This window comes from Bacillus rossius, chromosome 13 (assembly GCF_032445375.1).
Source record: "Bacillus rossius redtenbacheri isolate Brsri chromosome 13, Brsri_v3, whole genome shotgun sequence".
In the NCBI taxonomy this organism is placed as follows: Eukaryota; Metazoa; Arthropoda; class Insecta; order Phasmatodea; family Bacillidae; genus Bacillus; species Bacillus rossius.
In genome coordinates this window covers 16539517-16560710 of record NC_086340.1, presented here as the reverse complement: position 1 = coordinate 16560710, position 21194 = coordinate 16539517, and the positions used below count along the sequence as shown (strand labels likewise).

Genomic DNA, 21194 nt, shown 5'->3' with positions numbered 1-21194 from the left:
AAGACTGTCAACTGGGGGAGGAACATGTCATTATAGAGACAAGACTGTCAACTGGAGGAGGAACACGTCATTAGTAGAGACAAGACTGTCAACTGGAGGAGGAACACGTCATTATAGAGACAAGACTGTCAACTGGGGGAGGAACACGTCATTAGTAGAGACAAGACTGTCAACTGGAGGAGGAACACGTCATTAGTAGAGAAAAGACTGTCAACTTGGGGAGGAACACGTCATTAGTAGAGACAAGACTGTCAACTGGGGGAGGAACATGTCATTAGTAGAGACAAGACTGTCAACTGGGGGAGGAACACGTCATTAGTAGAGATAAAACTGAAGATTAGCTGGGGAGGAACTTGTCATTAATATAACAAAACTGAGGATCAACTGGTGGAGTAACACTTCATTAGTAGAAACCAGGTTGAAGATCAACTGGGAAGGAACACGTCATTAGTAGAGACAAGACTGAAGATCAGCTGGTGTAGAAATATGGCATTAGTGGAGATAAGACTTAATATCAACTGGGGGATGAAAACTTCATTAGTAGAGATAAGTTTGAAGAGAAACTGTGGGACAAACACATCTTTGGTAAAAATGAAACTGAAGATCAACTGGGGAAGAACACAATATAGTAGAGACAAGACTGAAGATCAATAGAGGGAGGAACACATTAGTAGAGAAAAGACTGAACATTGTAGTATACTTTGGCATGTCCTGAAACTGGAGTTGGAGTGTGGTGCTGGTGCCGGGGTAAATGACAGACCGACCTCTGGAGTACCGGCGCCCATCTTGTATGACCTTGCCGTTGATCTTTGATAAACATTTGACCTCGGCCGCCATCTTTGACCATGTCACACCTACCATTTTGTTTTCTCGCCACTTCGTTTTCTAGAAAAATCAGATATTTTGGGATCATCCGATTTTAATTATGATGCTATTGTTGTACATTTTGTTATGTTCACCACCTTTTTTAGGTATAATTTCGTTGTGACGAATTTAGTTACGGATGCCATTCTGATAATCCGTAATTTTTAAGCTAGAAAATCGAAAATATTTTGAATATTAAAAAATTTAATTAGTTAAATTTAAGTAATATAATTTTTTTAACTAGTACTGTGTTATAACTCAGTGAAGTCTTTGATTAAAAATGGCGACGGATCTTGGTATGTGCCGGAAATTAAAAATTTCGACACATTTTTTTTTTAATTTTATTATTATTTTAAATTATTTTTGGAAATTTTATTTTGCTCTATAATTTGGTTACTAAAGGGCGATTTACTCTTTGTAAGGCTGGTGTACTACCCTTAGTTAAACTTTGTGCCAGTAGTCTGAAGCACCTTTCCCAGAGACCTATAAAATCTTTTGCAGATCTAAGACTTTGTTGGCAGCCCGTTTAACATTTCCCTCGCTTACAGACACGTCCCAGGCCTGTAGCGTTACTTCACTTCATGAATAAAGCTGCACACAACAGCTCTGGACGAGTTGTTACCATTTCTCAGAGACGAGCTGACCATAGCCTTTACTGTCACGCAAACGTCTTAGGTTCACTCCTTGAGAAGCACGTCATAGCGCGTGTTCCCAGCGTCGTTGCACCTTTTGTTCAATCTAAAGAATTCGCCTAAGACCAATGACCGGTCATAAACCCCAGCAGACAGCGACCGTCTCCAAGGGCGACTGGCATAAAAAATGTGTGTGCAAAGTTGGACCGCCCACGACATCTAGCGGCAGAAACAGTAACTTATTATCTTGGCCGCCAGAGTGCAGCTCCTGACTGCGCCCTTTAACCCCTGGTTTAAGCAGACGCCTTGAACGAGTCGATTCTTTTTTATTGCAGACACCCCTCAACAGGTAGCGCTAAAGTCTTCCAGTGCTACCAACTTCGAGACATCAAAGTCAGAGTTTTTTATGATGCCCACTCGGGGAACTTCGGAACCTTTCGGTCCGGACGTCCCAGTCCCTCCCCCCACTTTTGATTGAACCTTTACTTTTGATTACGAGACGCGGTTCTTCGCGAGACACTTCGCGTCGCGACTGCAGATGGATCGTTTGCGATTATCGGCGAATCGGCGAGACACTGCAAGGCTTCCATCCGGCCGCAACCGATTATGTAGTCGCTTAAATAAGGGATGCTATCCCTGTAATCTTCTTTATGTAGTTTAGTCCGTCTGCACAGTAAGAAACATAAAAGTTAATTTTATTATTTTTTATTTTTTTTTTTTGAAATGAAGAAACATCCATGCCCAGCCGCGTATTCGCGGGTTCCAGTTCCTGGCTGGCGACGCATCGGTAAATAGAAGCCAACTTCCCTGTCTGGTGAGTGACGATCCGCGACTTTCCTCAACCTCCCCTTAACTTTTCCAGGCATTTTCTGCCCCGTATACTGTCTGTGTACAAGTTCTGATCAGTTTTGATTTGGACTGTTCGCAGACAGGGTCCGAGAGCCGGACGCCGAATTTGCATTTTCATCAACCTTTCTCTACAACACACAGGCGCCCTGGCATCATTTTCCCGATGGATCTCCGGGAAGCGAAGCCCCGACTTCCGGCGCTTCTGTATCTTTTAACCTTTTCTGAACTTTCTTAAACTACGCCGTTAGACGAAGTTCATCAAATAAACGCCACATCTGGACTTTGAGAATACTGGGATAGTTTAAACAAATTTGTATTTTTTTATTAAATTATTTATGTATTTTTTTAATGAAACCTTTTTTTATAATTTAATTTAGGGCTAGCACTCTTTAAATATATCTGAGAACTAATTAATTAAGTAATTGATATTGTATGTCTATATATTTTAATATATGTTATAAACTTTCCTATAATAAATTTGACGTAATTATATTCAGATGGAATCACACCTATTTATAAAAACATTGTGAAACCTGAAAGATCCCCAGCACAAACGTCAGCCAGTATGTAGTCATGGCGGCCATCTTAGGTCCGCCATTTTGTTTTTGTATGCTGGAGGTCACCAAATATGTTTAGTCTTCTAGAGGATGCTGAAATCATATTAGTTTAACACTGAATTAGTATAATTACACAATTGTTTCTCCGGTGCACGCTCAGAGTCAACTATTCACACACCCACAAGAAGTCACAAGTCGACTATTACACACTCACAGGAAGTCACAAGTCGACTATTGCACACTCACAGGAAGTCACAGGTCAACTATCCACACACTCACAGAAAGTCACAAGTCAACTATTACACACTCACAGTATGTCTCAAGTCGACTATTAAACACCCAACAACAGCCATAAGTCAACTAGGTATATGCTAAAAGGCAGCCTAAAGTCAACTATTACACACTCACAGGCAGCCACAAGTCAACTGTCCACACACTCACTGGAAATTATAACTCAACTGCCCACGCACTAACAGGCAGCCACAAGTCAACTATCCACACACTCACAGTAAGTCACAAGTCGACTATTACACACTCACAGGAAGTCACAAGTCGACTATTACACACTCACAGGAAGTCACAGGTCAACTATCCACACACTCACAGAAAGTCACAAGTCAACTATTACACACTCACAGTATGTCTCAAGTCGACTATTAAACACCCAACAACAGCCATAAGTCAACTAGGTATATGCTAAAAGGCAGCCTAAAGTCAACTATTACACACTCTCAGGCAGCCACAAGTCAACTGTCCACACACTCACTGGAAATTATAACTCAACTGCCCACGCACTAACAGGCAGCCACAAGTCAACTATCCACACACTCACAGTAAGTCACAAGTCGACTATTACACACCCAACGGCCGCCACAATCAACTAGGTCTAAGCTAAAAGGCAGCCTAAAGTCGACTATTACACACTCACAGGCAGCCACGAGTCGACTGTCCACACACCCACAGGCAGCCACGAGTCAGCTAGGTCAACCAGGTCCTGCGCCAAAAGGCGGCCGCAGCCCGTCGCAGCCGGAGGGCGACTGCGCTCACCCTGTTGCGCAGGTTGTAGGTGAGCACGAGGTTGCGCGCGAACGAGTTGGCGAACGCCTGGTAGAAGTCCAGCACCTCGAGCAGCTTGTCGCGCTTGATGGTGTGCAGGTCGCAGTAGGTGAGCGCGCGCACGTTGGCCGCCGACTGGCCCACGGCGCTGTCCTTCCAGAACGAGTCGCCGAACACGTCTCCCTTGCCTGCCGGGGGGAGAGAGAGAGTCACTCGGCACTCACCCGCCACTCACGTGCATCCTCCGACCTCACCCGTGTGACCTGGGGCTGCAAATACACCCAGCACGCCAACACTTCACGTGGTAAACATGAACCATCAAAAGAATCCCAAGGAATGGGACAATTGATTGGTTTACTATTTTTTGACGTGACAACGTCTAATAAATCGATGAACGCCGGCTGCACGCACGTAAAAGGATGACTCATTGTCCCGTTACGCACATTGTCTTTTTTCGAGGCACATCAAACTTGAAAAACACTCCCATTCGTTTCCTACTTTTCCTATCATCGTCCTATCCTTAACAGAATAACACAGATTGGAAGAAGTTAAATAGCGAACACGTGTAAAAGTTATAGTTAAAATAATCTGTTCGTTAAAGTAATAAACATATTTGAATTAATGAGTGCAAATAAAAGTAAATATATCAATAATTATATTGTAGATTTCATTTCACTCCTTGGTATCCATACAAAATATTGATAATTCAATCAAAATGATTCATTTTTATTCATAAAAGAATGCAATCATTTCATCAATGTTTTGTTATGACGTCACGTTAAACTATCGTCCGTAAACTGACTTTACAGACAACCATTTTTTTTTTTTTTTTTTTTTTTTCATAATTTCAAGTTGTGATATTGCCAGCATCGGTAGAGAATGGAACCGAAGTTTTGCGAATTCGTTCGCTATCGGGCTAAACTTCGAAGCCTTATGTTTGCACTGCCAAAGTTTTGTACTTACATCGGCAGATTTATCTTTGATCGGCACTTCCTGATTCGCTTACTTCTCTTCTAGCTGCGCATGATTGGCTCACAGTCGTAGAGGAGCGTGTCTGAATAACTGAGGTCCAATCATGATCACAGATAGAGAATGTGGGCCAACGCATAAAAGGTACAAAGGTATACTTCACTGGATGTTAGACTGTCGGGAAATGAATCCTAAATTTATATCGGTCGCTAGTGATACGATATGTCTATCATCTAAGGATGACCCACAGTAATCATATTTATCCGTAAGAGAAGGCATTTCCCTATTTTGCTGTGCCATTCAGAAAGCGTTTGCTTCCGCACTGGATGGCTGTGATTGGTGTGCCAACAGTGGATGAGCACCTGAAATAAACCCAGCTCACCACTCAACACAGACGATGCTACAAAGTTTCAACATACGTCTGGTCTGAAAATCTATTCTCGAAAAGTACATGGCCTAACAAATCAGTCATGAATTAGCATTGAAAATCTTTTATGACCACAAATAGTTTATGATCCTTAGCTCATTGCCAACATGTTGTGACTTGGAGTCTCTAACATTGTACATGAAATGTTTGGAAGGTATATCAAGTGACTTAATATTACACCTCTTGACTACTGACTACATGTGCCTGACCCCCAAATGGCCATGCATACCAGTCTATCTGACGTGCCTGACCACAGACTGGATGTGTCTATCCACCAGTTACCGGATGTGCCTGGCCACTGAATAGACATGATGGGTCAACAACAGATAGTGGATAAAAATGAAACTACTATGGCAGCAATGCACTCTAGCAAATGATGTGTGTACTACGTGACTCTAGCGCTCCTTGTATCGATTACTGAAAACAAGATGGCGGCCATGATAGAATCGGCAGCTTTTTTGGCGGCTGTTGGATGAGGATTTTAACACTCTCTTAGAATTTTTCACCATATTTTACTAAATAAATATTTTTTTTTTACCAGAAATTACAAAATTTTGGATCGATCAAGGACCTAACCATGGACAGAAATCAATCGAATTTATCATTATTTCAATAAGCGAATTTTGTGATGTTTTTGGGGATTTATTACCGAATTTATAACTAATAATTACAGTTTTTCAAAAATTGTGGATTTCAAGATGGTGGATTTTGAGTCATCTAAAATTGACGCCAAGGCCTGATCATAAACCACAAGCGGTGGTAACGACCAATCATGGCCGAAGCTTTCCGATTGGTAAGCCACAACTGAGTAAGCCACCAAATCGTAGTCCCATAAGAAATAAATTATGCCAAAAGCCCCATTTATATACTACTTCAAAAGTTACTATAATTGTTAATGGTAGACAAAATAGGTATTTAAATGTTAACAACCCAGGTATTATCAATCTGGCAACAGTGGGAGCCATTTACTCTGTGCTGCAACCTAAGTGTGAGACCAACTGTATCTCAGTTCGTGGCTGAGTCTCCAAGCAGGCAGGCCTTTTATGCCTGGATCATAAACCACGCAAGAACGCAAGACATAAAATATGCAGCATCTATGTTTCAGAGTACCTGCTTATGAACCACGCAAGGCACGGCAACGCAACGCAAGCATTGTTCAACTTCCAGATTTCTTGCGTTTAGGCTTGCCTTTCCGACGGCCATATTTGAAAAGAAGTGTTCCGAAAACCTTTTTGAGAAGCAGACGTTATGCACGCAGACTCCCTCTGTGATCGTTTTGTCATATATATCACATTTACTAATATTAAACATTAACATGTTATTTTGCATTCACGATAAATAAAAATTGTCAAAAGAAATCTGTGAAAGATACTTTTTTTTTGTTTTACAATTTCATGTTCTAGGCTTGGTGTCGAGCCTTTTTTTTATTTGCATTGTTGGCACGCTGCGTTGTTACGGCATTTCCATCCCTTGCGTGGTTTCGTAAACCCCGGTCCAGCGGACGGACCGCCGGGCGCGACGTACCCAGGATGGCCACCACCTCGTCGTCCTGGATGACCTCCAAGGAGCCGGTGACGATGAAGCACAGGCTGTCGATGGACTCGCCCGTGTGGTAGAGCAAGTCCCCAGGAGCGCTGTGGCTCATGGTGAAGTGCATGGCCAGGGCGCGCAGGCAGCCGTCGCTGGCCAGCCGGAAGGCCGGGTGCTCGTTGAACACCTTGCGGTTCAGGTGCACGCAGATGTCCGCCTTCATGTCCTTGGGGCAGTAGTTCAGCACCTGCGCAGTCGTCGCCGCCGACCCACCCCACAGCGATCTCATTAATCACTTCTGGCGATCCACCACCCCGAAACGCAGCGGTCGCTTTGATCACGTCCGGTGATCACCGAACCCCTTCAGCGATCTCATTGTTTACTTCTGGTGATCGCCGACCCCCTTTAATGATCTCGTTGAACACTTCTGGTGTTCGTCGACCCCTCAGCGATCTAACCGATCACTTCTGGGGATTGCCGACCTCTTTTAACGATCTTACTGAACAATTCTGTTGATCGCCGACCACTCCGGAGCGATCTCATTGATCACTTCAGGTGATCGCCGACCCCCTCAGCGATCTCATTGATCACTTCTGGTGATTTCCGACCACCTCAGCGATCTCATTGAACACTTCTGGTAATCTCTTACCACCCCGGAGCGACCTGGTTGATCACTTCTGGTGATTGCCGACCCAAGTTAGCGATCTCATTAATCTTGTGGTAATCACTAAAACCCCGCAGCTATATCATTGAACACATCTGGCGATCCCCAACTACAGCGGAGTGATCGCATTGATCAATTCTGGTGATAACCTACCCACCTTAGCGATCACAATTATCACTTTTGTTAATCACTGACCTCACTCAGTTATCTCTTTGACAACTTCGGGTGATCACCTACCCCCATTAGTAAACTCATTGATCAATACCTAGTGATCCCTTGCCCCTCTCCTCAGCAATGTCAATGATCAATTCTGGTGATAACGTAACCCTCACAGTAATCTTATTGTTCACTTCTGGTGATCGCCGACCCCCACACGCATGGGCGTAGATCCCGGGGGGGCCAGGGGGGCCCGGGCCCCCCCTGGAATTAATGGGCCCCTCCTTGGGGGGGCCCACTTCGTGATTTTAAAGTTAATGGTGTACACAACATATATATATATATGAGATTATTATTTACAATGACGATAGACACTTCTACATGCTTTACATTCCTACCTTCGAGTTCCGTAGTTATTTTCCCTTACCCCTTTTGCGAAAGCCATGGTATGCAGTTTTCCAGTGAGAACTTTGAAACCCTTAATTCCTAGAAACCGTTAATTCCAAAGGACGAAGCTAGGATAGGGTTCCGTTAGCATTTCCTCCCCATTGTTACCCACACTACCTTGTCCTCTGAAACGACAGTATTATAGGTTTCAGGTAGTCTGTTTTTAAAGTGGTTTGGCTCTCGTGTGCGCCAGTCTTCTGCTTTCTTGGCAAACATCAACATGGATAAGTTCGTGACGCGGAAGAAACGGAAAACAGAATCTGATTCTCACCTGGTAAGCTTGATTGTTTTATAAGTAGTGACTATTATTTAGGTAATATATTTTATTTAAGTGATTGTGCAACGTTATTTTTTCCAGTAAATAAATAACTTAAAACTTTAACAGTAATTATAGCAGAATTTAGTTTATTTACGAACTGAAACTTATATACCATTTACTGGAATTTTTTAGCTCATCTCCATTCTGTAAGGCTAGCTGCTCTGTACGTTACATGTGAATATACAGGGAATATTTTTTTTTCCTCGTCAATATGGAATTTAAAAATCACTCCCCTTTTATTATCAAACGATAATTTTCACAATTCATGGCCGATAATCACTTTATAGCATTTGTTGTTTGATAACCGCAACACTGCAAGAGTAAACAGAAGTAAGAATGAGAAAGAAGTATTTAAACGTTACACATCCGTATTTAAGTTAATAAGGAAGCAAACGCGTCTCTTTAATAACTAATCAAGCGGCATATTTTAACTAAATAATTCACTGCCAAAATACTGATTATACTAAATATAAGCCGAGAAATGTATGTGGTTCAATTAGCTGTAGGATAAATTTCATAGTTCTATCGCCGAGATTTTTCATTTGTTATTTAATTTTTTTTTTCTTTTTTACCTGGTTGATGCCTTTACTAAATAAAGTAGTCTTTAAGGGTTTTAATATGATTCGATCGTTCATTTGATGTTGATCCGTTTATTAGCTTTGGCGCTTTGGATTTTTAGGGCGCATCAAAAACTGTGAACAAAGAATTTCAGGAACAGCATTTGAATCGCAGTAATTATGTGATGTGGCATAAAAAAAACCGACAAAGTGCGAGTCGAACTCGCGCAGGAAGGGTTCCGTACCATTATCTATAAAAACGGCAAAAAAAAAAAATCATGTCTGTTGTATGGGAGCCCCACTTAAATATTTATTTTATTCTGTATTTATTGTTATAGCGGCAACAGAAATACATTATTTGTGAAATTTTATTCTGTTTTCACGTTTGTTGTATGGGAGCCCCCCTTAAATATTTGTTTTATTTTAATTTAATAATTTATTTTTAAATTGAAATTAGAATAAAAACTTTTGGAAAATGGGGTGTTATCTATTTGCATTATATACACGTATATTATTTTTATAGATTTTTTTATGGATATTTTATGTATTTAGGTTAGCAAATTATTCAAACATGTTTGAGAGATCACTTATTATAGTAATTAATTAATAATTACTAAAACATGTTGCTCTGCTTTATTGTTAATATCACTTACGTAAAAATAAAGTGTATAACATACGAGCTTATCATCCAGAGAATACTTGTTTCGGTTGACCTCTACCGCAAAATTCTTTAACCACAGAATTCACGGCCCCCCCCCCCCCTGGAAATCCTACAGATTTGCGCCCATGCCCACACGTATCTTAATTGATCACAATTGGTGATCCCTGATCCCCCTCAGCGATCTCATTGAACAATTCTGGTGATATCCTATCGCCTCAGTGAACCTACTGATAAATTATTTTGATCACCGACCAACCCTCAGCTATCTCAATGATTACTTCTGGTAATCCCCGACATCTCAGTGTTCTCCTTGATCAATTTGGATGATCGCTGAACCCCCACAGTAAGATCACTTCTGGTGAACACCTACCCCGGAAGCGATTCCATTAATCACTGCTGGAGATCACCAAATACCCCCTCAGCAATCACAGAGATACACTGTATATCTTTTTCATTTAGTTGGAGTTCGGCCACACAAAAAGTCTACAGATTAAACTATGTTAAACGTAAAAATAAAATAAGGGTCTGGAATGGGACATACACCGTTAAGTTGATGCTTTCTTACATTCTGATTGATGTTTCCGACGTTATAATAAATATCTGAAATGTAAAAGCATATTTAAATAATTAGTTACATATGGCAGATATTCTAAAAGTTTTCTAAAGCGTTGCAGTATACCGTATTCTTTTCGCTAAAAATAAATTACGTGTAGCATGTTTGAAAAATTAAGTAATATTTATTCAACTCTGGATAATAAACCTTAATAATCTATAATTGTATAAATCATGCAAAAGAAGTACAATATTTTTCTACATATGAGACGTTTGAAACAAATTTTCAAATAAATAGCAAAATCACCGAAAAAAAGTTTTTAAAAACAAAATGAATTCTATATACACGAACGGCTTATTAAGTATATATATTTTACTATAAATAAAACTTTGATTTTACTATCTAAAAAATATATCTGACATGCACTCATAAATTAAAATACTTTCTACAAATATTTCCGTTTTTTTTTCTCTAATCAAATCTATCAGTATTTAATTATTCACTTAAGGTGCAAAGGTGTTTTAAACTGATGCAATAATGTGAACTAAATGCATATGCTAAATTTCTAGTTTATCTTAACATTCCGTAAGCAGAAAAATGTTGCAAGTACCAATTAGAGAGAGAATATTTATATTAAGCTGTTGGAATCTGCGTGAAGAAAGATTTGGTTTACTTTAATTAACAGCGACATAAATGATTTATGAAAAATTAACCTAATATATAGAATTTAAAAAAAAAGTATTTTAACTTCTTAAAGAATAACTATTTAACACAAAAAAACTTAAAATAAAGTTTTGAAAGTTAAAAAATATATAATAGAAAAAATAAGAATGTTATATTTAAACCAACTCGAGCCGTTTAAACAAAGGTTAAATTCCAATTGACATGATTCTAATATGTCAAAGTAATGTACACACTCAGATTCAACGTGGGACGACCTTTTAAATGACCGAAAAAGTCCACAAAAATACTGAAATTACTTAACATTGTCAGTTTGTGATCCATACTTACTTCCTCGTTTAACACGCCAAGTTTTGTTTGGATTGAATTTTAATACATTTATATTTGCCTGTCCAAAAAAGCAAACAATACCTTTCGGATAAGGTAAAAATGCTACTGTTAGGGCAAGACAACTACGTCAGAGCAGGAAAAGTCAGACACTAATTAGAAAAAAAAACTGCAAATCAGTGACATTTCACTGCAAACCATTTAAAAAAATTCGGTTTGGTGAACTGGGTCGGTAGTTCAACTGCTGATATGTTTGAGTTTCCCTCGCATTTTATTGGCGAATCAAGGACTCATTTTGTATTATAGTCGCCTCTAAGTAAAGGAGTAATGAAATTTTATTAACATTAACCACTGCCTCCTTAATGAACTTTGAATTTTATCCCCCCCTCTCATTTATCATGGTATATAATTTGTAAACATAATTATATTCCCTTATTAATCCCTACATAGTTTATATCGTAGATTTCCGTGGCCATATACAGCAATTGATTGTCTGCATGTTGAAGCCACGTCTGCAAGTTGTTCCTACGTTTCGGTTTTCCATGTTGCAGCCATCTTTAATGGCACAGTATTTTTTATATAGGGCCATTGGTCCCTGTAGATATCCCAAGATTGTAGGATGGTTTGGGCAATTGGTATGCATCTGCTTATTTGTTGCAGCAGTCTTGACCGAAGCTAATTTTAGGATGTTATTGTGCCAGAACACCAGAACCTTCAGTTGTCAGTCTCCCTTGAAGATGGCTGCAACGAGACACGCCTAAACGTTGGGCACGCAGTAAACTATATAGGTGTGGCCTCAACCCAGAAGCCAAAAAGTATTTAATAACTTTCTTATAGTTGTTCTTACTTCTGAGCTTACGTTCCTGAAATTTACGTCCTCACCAATCACAGAGAATGGCATAAAACTGGTTAATAATCTTAAACCTGATCTTTTAAAATGTGTTGCAATGTGTGAAAGTGATGGGATAAGAAACTACGGGCATAAGAACCTTCACAACTTTTATCGATCGCAACGGAATGCCTGACATAATGTTAAAACTACTTTAAGCTGATTAACAGTAGATTGAAACATGCAGGATTGGTGTTAATTTCCAGGTAATAATCCATATTCTTGTATGAAATTAGGTTGGAGAAAGTTTTGATTGATTGCTTCCCGACTACACCCCACTATCCAGAAATTTTCAAATTATTTTGTTGCTATCTAGTCATCTTCACAATATAAAATAACAAACGATTATAGTTTATTTATAGTTATATATAACTATATATAAACTATAATCATTGTGTAACAAAGCAGACTTGAAGTACTATGCATCTGCATCACGTCAATCATCACGTTCATGATTGGGGCTGCATTGCTCTCGACATGCCCTTGATTATCCTCAGAGCATTATGAACAAGGAGAAGTGGTTGTTATCCAATCGCGTGCCACCTGCCAAAGGATAATATCACCATTTCATGGACTAAAGAGCATTCTAAATTGGTTTGATTCAATGTAGACGCAAGTCGAGTCTAGCGTGTAGTGGATGAAATGAAGCCCCAAAACAACAATTCCTATACCAATGATCCAAAAGGAAAGACTGTTGAAAAAAAGGTTTGCTGTCCGTTCTTTTTTCAAATAATAACGAGAAAGTGAGAGGTCTGAAAATCTCTTCGCGAAAAACACGTGGCCCAGTGAAATCTCAAACTGGTTCGCAGTTGTTTTCAGCAGTGTTATTGTTTACAGCTGTGGGAGGGTGAAGATGCGTAGGCAGGACAGACGGAGGCGCGAGATTCTCCGGGAGAGTGAACTTGCCTGACCTGATTTACCTTGTCCGTGTCCAGCCCCTTGGTCATGGCCCAGGTGGACACGACGTAGTCCATGACGCGCTCCGACAGCGCCTTGGGCACCTCGTGCAGCTTCATGAACTCCCGCACGTTGTTCAGCATGTCGTGGTACTTGGCCGTGGCGGACGTCATCTGCTGGATGATGGTGGTCACGTGGCCGAAGATGGTGGCGTACAGCAGCGCTGAAGCACAACAGACTGCCTGTTTTTTTTGGGTCTTATTTTCCACCCGAAAATGTCCACTCGGCCGTTGCTGTATGGTCGGTCGAGACTAATAGTGCGTCATAAATTGTTGATCCCCACGACAGATGTTCGTCACACAGTATTTTTGTTTTGCCTGTGACTGCCATCGTACCAGTGTAGCCGCATGCGTTTGATTGTTACAAATCAGCTTTGTTTAAAGATATAAGTTGGTGAACAGTGGAAACGCGTTTGGTTAGGACATTGATTCGGGTGTCACTGTGAAGAGCTTGCATAGCACTACTAAAACCCAAAGTGAGACATTAAAAGTATTCACCGGAATGTAAGTTAAAATAGTTATTAAATTGAAAATAATAGAAAATAATTAAATATGTTGTCTCGTATGACCCACAAATATGCTCGGAATTATATAAAATGCTAGTCAGAGGAAAGCTCGCGTCGAAAGGCATCCAAAAATCCTTAAAAGTCCAGTGCCGAGCGAATGCGAGGAGTACGGCAGCATCAAAAAGGAAATATAAAAATAAAATTGCGCAAAGATATTACATAGCTGGCCCATCGGGCATACAGCGTGTGTTACTTTAGCTACCACAGACCTTTGCTACACGCGATATAATTGTGATTTACCTATTCTGTAACCATTGTATTAAAGATATAGAATGTTAAATTACACATTATTAAGAAGCACTTGTCATGATTTTATACCCGACGTTTTCACGAAAACATTTTGGGGACCCGTACTGCTCCTTTCTCAGATTTTGTATATTTATTTTGGCTTGCAAACTTTGCGATAGTTTTGATCACAGGCTTTTGAGGTCAGAGTCTCGAACTGACTCTTGGATTACGGGTAGAGGCCATGTTGGTGAAAATGATGAGGTTCCCCGAAGTTTCGATAAGCCTTGTTGCAGGGTGTTCTGGTACATCATATATAAAGGGCCCTTCGCACCCGTGCTATGATTGGTCCCTGTAGGCGGCCGTGATTGGACGACGATTTGGCTAATCAAGATGAACCTGCTTAGTAGATGCAGCATGACTGTGTCTGATTCTTGGATGGTGTCCATTCATGATAATGATGAAACAAATAATTAACAATATCATTCAATCTGTACTGTGTTGATTTTATTGGAATGTATTACTTATATCTATGGGCATAGTTACAAATATTTACAAATTGTTCTTGTTAAAAGGATATCGAATGTCCTGTTTCATTGTTGTGATGTGCTATGGCTGATATATTTCTGTTACATTTTATATCTATTAATTAAATGTTTTGACGATTCTGAGAGCATTATGAACAAGGAGAAGTATTTGTTATCCAATCGCTTGCAACCTGCCAAAGAATGATGTCTCCATGTTATAGACTAAGGAGCATTCTCTGCCAGTGTTGCCTAAATAGTATTTGTTGGAGGATCATGCCAAAACATTGAGAATGCCATCATTTATACAATTGTAGCCTCAACCTAGAATCCAAGTAGTTACATGTGAAGTTTATGGAAGTCACCCGTGAGCTTGCCTCAGGAAGACTGCCTTTGTGAGTGGCAATCGTTAACCTTTCCGAATCAACACCACAACTTCCAAAACTGATATGTTGTGGGATCTGGCGACGTCAAAATTAGGTCTTGTGGTCAACATTGTTTTACTCATCTCTGCTACCCGTATATTGCGCATGCAGCATCAACTGGAATGATAGAAAATATTTATTAATGGCTACAAACTACAAAATTAGCTTGTCTTATTAGAAACAAATAGGTTTTGAGGACTGCAATTTTTTTTCAATTTTCCACCTTGCTGTACATGTTGTGTGTTCTGGTGTTTGTAAACAATTTTTCCGGGTGAATACTTATATTTCGTCGGGTTACTTGAAAAAGTTGGTAATTTTTATGAGATGAAATTGTACTCGCCACAATGTTATGTCTGGGACATCCATGAAAAATATTCTTGGCACTGCCTGACTTTTCCTGGATGCAAAAACCACTCTATTGACCTTGGTTATTACACAATACAAGACTTCTGAAAATGTCCTTATCAACTTTTCCCAATCCACCGTATATTTTTTGAGGGAGAGCCACAGATTGTTTTGTCAACTTGCATAAAACGGGTACCACATTGACCAATGCCGTCCCCGAACAACAAGATGTCTACTCTCCCTGCAGCTACAACCACCCCCACCCACTTTAATGCTCATCTGCATAGCATTACATAAGAGTCTTCCATCAAGAATCCAGCTCTGTAGCACCCTCGGTAGCTCCTATAGCTTCAGTTTACAATAAAAATTAACGTCCATCGTGTATTATAGAAGCTAATAAATTGAAAGACTGCGAACAGTTTGGGCTTGACCTGTGGGACAAGAAAATTAGTGCTGCAGTCGAACTCACCTGCGATGATCATCATGCAGATGGTGAAGATCTTCTCGTTGTCCGTCTCGGCGGCCACGTTGCCGAAACCCACGCTCGTCATGCAAGTCATGGTGAAGTAGAGCGCCGTGACGTACATGGTTTTCCTGGACGGCCCGTTGATGAGCTCGGGCGGCGAGCTCGAGTCATTGGTCCAGATGTAGGAGTAAGGCGACTGCGTCACATTCGCCAACTTCCACAGCCAAGAATACTGAACTCCGTTGTCGGCGTCCGACCGCCCTATCGAGTACCAGATGCACGCGAGCCAATGCGCGACTAGCATGTAGAAGCACAGCAGCAGTATCAACATGGCGGCACCGTATTCGAGATAGCGGTCCAGCTTGCGCACGACCCTACCGAGCCGCAGCAGCCGGACCACTTTCAGCGCGCTGAACAGGCTCCCGATGCCCTGGAAACAACACCTGGCGGTGAGCCAGGCTCCGAACAACGAGGCGCCCGCCCTCCCTAAGTCCAATTGCCACCCCCCGCCCACTACAACGCCCGTCTGCACGGCGTTCCCTAAGGGTCTCCCAGCAAGAATCCAGCTCTGTAGCACCCTCGGCAATTTCTCTAGCTTCCGTTTACAATCAAAACTCACGTTCAGAAATTATTAAAAAAGCTAGTAAATTGAAAAACCAATTTATATTGATTTTAAAAAAGTTACCATAAAATAATTATTTGAGTCTGAATTTCTTCAAAATATTTATCTGCATAACTATACGTAATCAAAACATCGTCAATATGCATCAGGATGCAATACTAACACTGCATGCACTGGCGATACGCACTAGTTAAGTTTCTGGCAACAACGAGGTATGTACACTGAGATACGACAAGATCAGCGTGCAGAACGGCCCCAAGTTAAACACAGACGTTTCCAATCAAAATGTTTGCTGGCAACGACTCGCAGCCCAGGATGCAGAGATCTAGTGCGTGGGGAAAATTTTACAGAATTTCACAGAGAAAGCCAACGTATTCTATTTCTAAACACCAAGCATAACAGCTTTAAGAAGAGGACCTACTAGTAAGAGATGTAAATTACACATCTTAACATAAAGATCTTAAAAGTTTCACAATGCAGTTACTAATTTTAAAAACACCAATTAACTAGCACGGAAAGTATCCTATTTATGATTTCGTTTAAAGATACCAGATTTAATTTATTTCTGTGTAAGACACACAACTGAAATATATTTGCCAATAAAAGTAGTTCGTGATGATTTTTTTTATATAAATTGTTTTAAAATAATTTGTTAATGTGAAAAATGTAACATTAATCATTTTCGTACAAAATTCTTATGTTGTTTTAGATATTCTCGCTTCATTACTACACATTACTTAAATTTTGTTCAATGCAATTCAAATCGCGAAATGAGCCTTTATTAAATAACAGAGGATGTGTGTTTTACAGCTAGTCACGGTTTCATGCATTTAAGATATTTTTAACAGTTTAAAAGGTCAGCCTACATTACATTTAAATATGCAATTAATCTTAAATTAATCAAACCGTTAAAAAAATCATATCCTGAACTACAGAGTTTCTAAGATAATTAAATTTAAAAAAAATTTACTTTAGAGTTTGTAGATTAAGAAAAAATATAGATAACATTAATTACTGTAAACTTTTTTTTTTTTTTTTTTAAGTTCTCATTCAATTCTACAGTACAACATTTCACAACTCGCAACAATAAATTACAAACGTGATATTTTAACAGTTTCGTCACTCTATATTTTCCATCCTATAAAACAAGAACATATTTTTTCTTTGGTAACTGATCAGTCTGTGTAAGAAATGTTTTCAAAATGTTAATTAATTACTGTAAACTTTTTTTTTTTTTTTTAAGTTCTCATTCAATTCTACAGTACAACATTTCACAACTCGCAACAATAAATTACAAACGTGATATTTTAACAGTTTCGTCACTCTATATTTTCCATCCTATAAAACAAGAACATATTTTTTCTTTGGTAACTGATCAGTCTGTGTAAGAAATGTTTTCAAAATGTTTGAAATATATCTATAACATTATTCAAATACGGGAAGTTTAGACTGTTTTCAACTAATTGTTTATAGGAATGTGTAGAAGAAGTATATAATGTATACTGGATAGATATTCTTATGGAAGTGAACTGGAAATGCAGTTTTTTTTATTCCAAAATGACATATAGAACACAAGTGATGAATCGACCTAAACAATGTAAACTAATGAATTTTCAAGTACCCATGATCGGTACTGAAAATTACCCTTAACTAGACTCGTTTCGTAATAATATTCTATAAATCACTTCCATAACTAACGCCAGTGTTCCAGTTTATGATAGGGTCAACAATTTCATTTTTGCCACAAAATATTTTTATTAATCACCTCATATTTATTTTGCTTATCCCAAAGAAATATTTTGTTGCGATAAATATTTGGTTAGCACTATGGTTTTTTTATCTTGTAATGTACGAGAGACTATTATTTAAATCATATGTTATATATGACGCGGATTAAGCTTCAAAGAATTTTTCTTAGAACAGTTCTGTGAATTTTGCCAACAGATGATCTTCAACATCACAACGTAATATTATTTTAATAAATCAGAGGTTACTGATTATATGAAGCGTATTTGCGTCACGCATGATGCATTGGAAGTTAGAAAGCACTAATATTTAACCTGCCGGTTTTTGTGATAACATTCTGCATGCTTTATGTACGTAATATAAGAAAGTCGTGAATTCCGTATCAACGTAAAATATAAGTGCCCTTCGGAATTAAATTTATTTTGATTTAATTTTTAAAGGGACAGAAAAATAGAAAAATAATATTGTCATATAATGCTAGCAGCAAAAAAATTGTGTTTATTGATATATATTTTTTAATGGAGCTTGGTACACATTCATTTTTTACATAACTGACTGCTATTTTACTGATTCTTTTAAAGGTGATTGCTTATACATAAACGCTCATCAGAGTATATGATACGTATAGCTGACTATTTTCTGTATTAGATGTCTAACTCTCGGCTATGGAAATACCACATCTTGAACGGATGGGTTTGTGGCGTCTCTTAAAATAAATCGCTTGGATATGTTTTCCTAAGTTTAAATTTGCTAAAAAATGATAAATTATAAACTAAACTATTATTTGTGATCTGTAAACATATACACCAACTGTATTATATAATAGCATGAGTTTCGTAAAAAAAATTAAAAATAGATAATGAACATTTGAAATTAAAGTATAAGTTTTGGCGAAGCCTGTGCTTCTATGGCACGCCTTACGTACTTTTATTTCTTCCAAAGAATATTTTTTTTTTTAAATTTCACTACGCGTGTTTTTATTTGCTTTTGTATTAATCAATTTTAGGTGTGTGTATATAAAAACATGTATGTATGCATATATACATATATATTATCATAATTAACCTACAACAATATAAACTTCTCCTCAATGTAACTGATACTTAAATGGTGGTCGAGTGTTAGCGCCAGTTGCAAGTACTAATTTGTGTAAGAGGGAGAATTCAACCACAAACATATTCATGTACAGTTAATATTATTATTCATCGGACCAGGAGTATCCTGCTTTTTGCTTTTTAGTGAACTTATGTTACTTTCGGGTATTTTTAGTCAGTTATTTTTTTTAAGTGGTTTATTAAGTGATGCAGAAATGCAATTGGTCTGAGCCAGCAAAATCTAAACGCAACTAAAACTATTAATAACGGAAACTACTACCTGTATTTAAGATCTATAACACCAAGTTAATTTACTAAAATATTCTGGTTTTATTTATTCATCTACTTAAAACTAATGAATATTTAATAACCCCAAAGTATGACAGTATAAGCAAGGAAAGAATACTAAAAACGGGTAGAAAAATTGTTCTTTAGTACTATTTTCTCTGGTTAAACATATATTTATATATTAATTTGAAAATAAAATATAGATACTTTAAAAAAATTAAAAATAATTTCTTATTCCAGTTTTAGACCAGAAAAAATGGTTTTAATTATAGTTTAAATTAACCATTTGAACAGTATTTAATGAAAAGTAACTTCTATTTTATCCTATAATAAAAAAAACTTAAGAAGGAAATTAAAATTTCGACTGAGACATGAAGGGGCATTTAATATTTGTATCAGGTAACAACGTTTTTAAAAGATGAGCATGCCTGTTTACAAAGCACATTGCAGACGATAATAGTTTTATTGTGTATTCTCTGTGTGTAAATACTATACAGGATTAATTAAATATTTATAAACAAACTTGGCTGCAGGTTTGTCACGAAAAAAAGAATAATTTCAAATATATCTTACGGTGTAAAATGATTTCCAAAACTGGTATAAGCCTTTGAAGTTTGGGTTAAAAAAATTTAATCGGAAATAATAGAGAAGGGGTTTATGATGTAAATCTTTAGTGTCTGGGTGTTTTTAACTAAACAAAGTTCTGCAATCATCGCAAAACTCTTCGTAGTCGTAAAATTATTTTTTAAATAGTTTACAGACATGTCAGGAAAAAAAGTATTGACAATTACTGTGTTCAATAAAACATTATCCAGATGGTCGTTGTTTTGTTATAAATATTTGTTCTGCTGTTTCACCAAAAATAAAACCGTTTTCAGCTCTAACTTCAAAAGCATGTGCCAGTTTTTGGAAGCGCTTTAGACCATATAGAGGATAAAGATTTTAACTTATTTTTTTCATCAACTTTCATCCGAAGATTGTCAGTTGAATTCTGACATTTCATATTAATTTAATAAGAGTCAGATGGTGCTAATTGACTTGACCATAAAGGTAAGAATTTTTTAGTTTCTGACTTATACACTCTCCGTTTGTCAACATTAAGCCTAGTGATGTTTACGCATTTCTGTATCGGGGGATTGTATTGTGAAATTTTAATAGGATAAGTTTCCCTAATTTATTATTTCAATTTGATAATGTAAAAAATTTGTAAGTGATATGATTATTATTAATATTACTTCTACGTGTGGTTCAATGTACATAAATAATTTTATCAATTCAATTAATTTTTTAATTTAAGGGTTTTGTACAGTATATGTGGTTATACAGTTTTAAGCAAAACTTTTGCATATAGCTTTTTTCTCTTAAAACGGTTTATTTTTAAATATCATTCATAAACCCGATTAAAACATTTCTTTCCATAACCCCGAAAAACTTCAGCTCCGAAGATTGTCATATAATTAGGTTTTTTGAGAGTGGTCAATGATCTCCTAAAAACAATTATTTTAACATTTAATTAAAAATTGGATAATAGATAAATTATTCGATTCATGCTAAAGTTGAAATATAAATAAGTCCTTAAAATTATTATACAAAATAACAAACAATTTTAAACACAAAAAATATACATATGAATTAAAAATATAAGGTTGAATCAATAATTTCATTAAATCGTGGTTAAACATAAAATTTTGAAGTAAATGTAAAATAATGTCTGTACAGAATGTCATGTGCTAAACATAACAAGTTATATTCAAGAGCTTGTTTCATAATGTGAATAAATATAAACGTAATTATATGTT

General features: G+C 37.7%; 1 protein-coding gene across 1 annotated transcript in view; it reads right to left on the bottom strand.

The window, feature by feature from the left end:
• The window catches only part of LOC134538600 (potassium voltage-gated channel protein eag), a 267476-nt gene that overhangs the window by 9144 nt on the left and 237138 nt on the right, over nt 1-21194 (bottom strand). Inside the window, exons 10-13 of the mRNA XM_063380027.1 lie at nt 15649-16075; nt 13059-13258; nt 6879-7131; nt 3950-4146 (exon numbers count right to left, since the gene is read on the bottom strand). Of these exons, the coding sequence (XP_063236097.1) occupies nt 3950-4146; nt 6879-7131; nt 13059-13258; nt 15649-16075 (1077 nt within the window). The remainder of the gene's footprint in view (nt 1-3949; nt 4147-6878; nt 7132-13058; nt 13259-15648; nt 16076-21194) is intronic.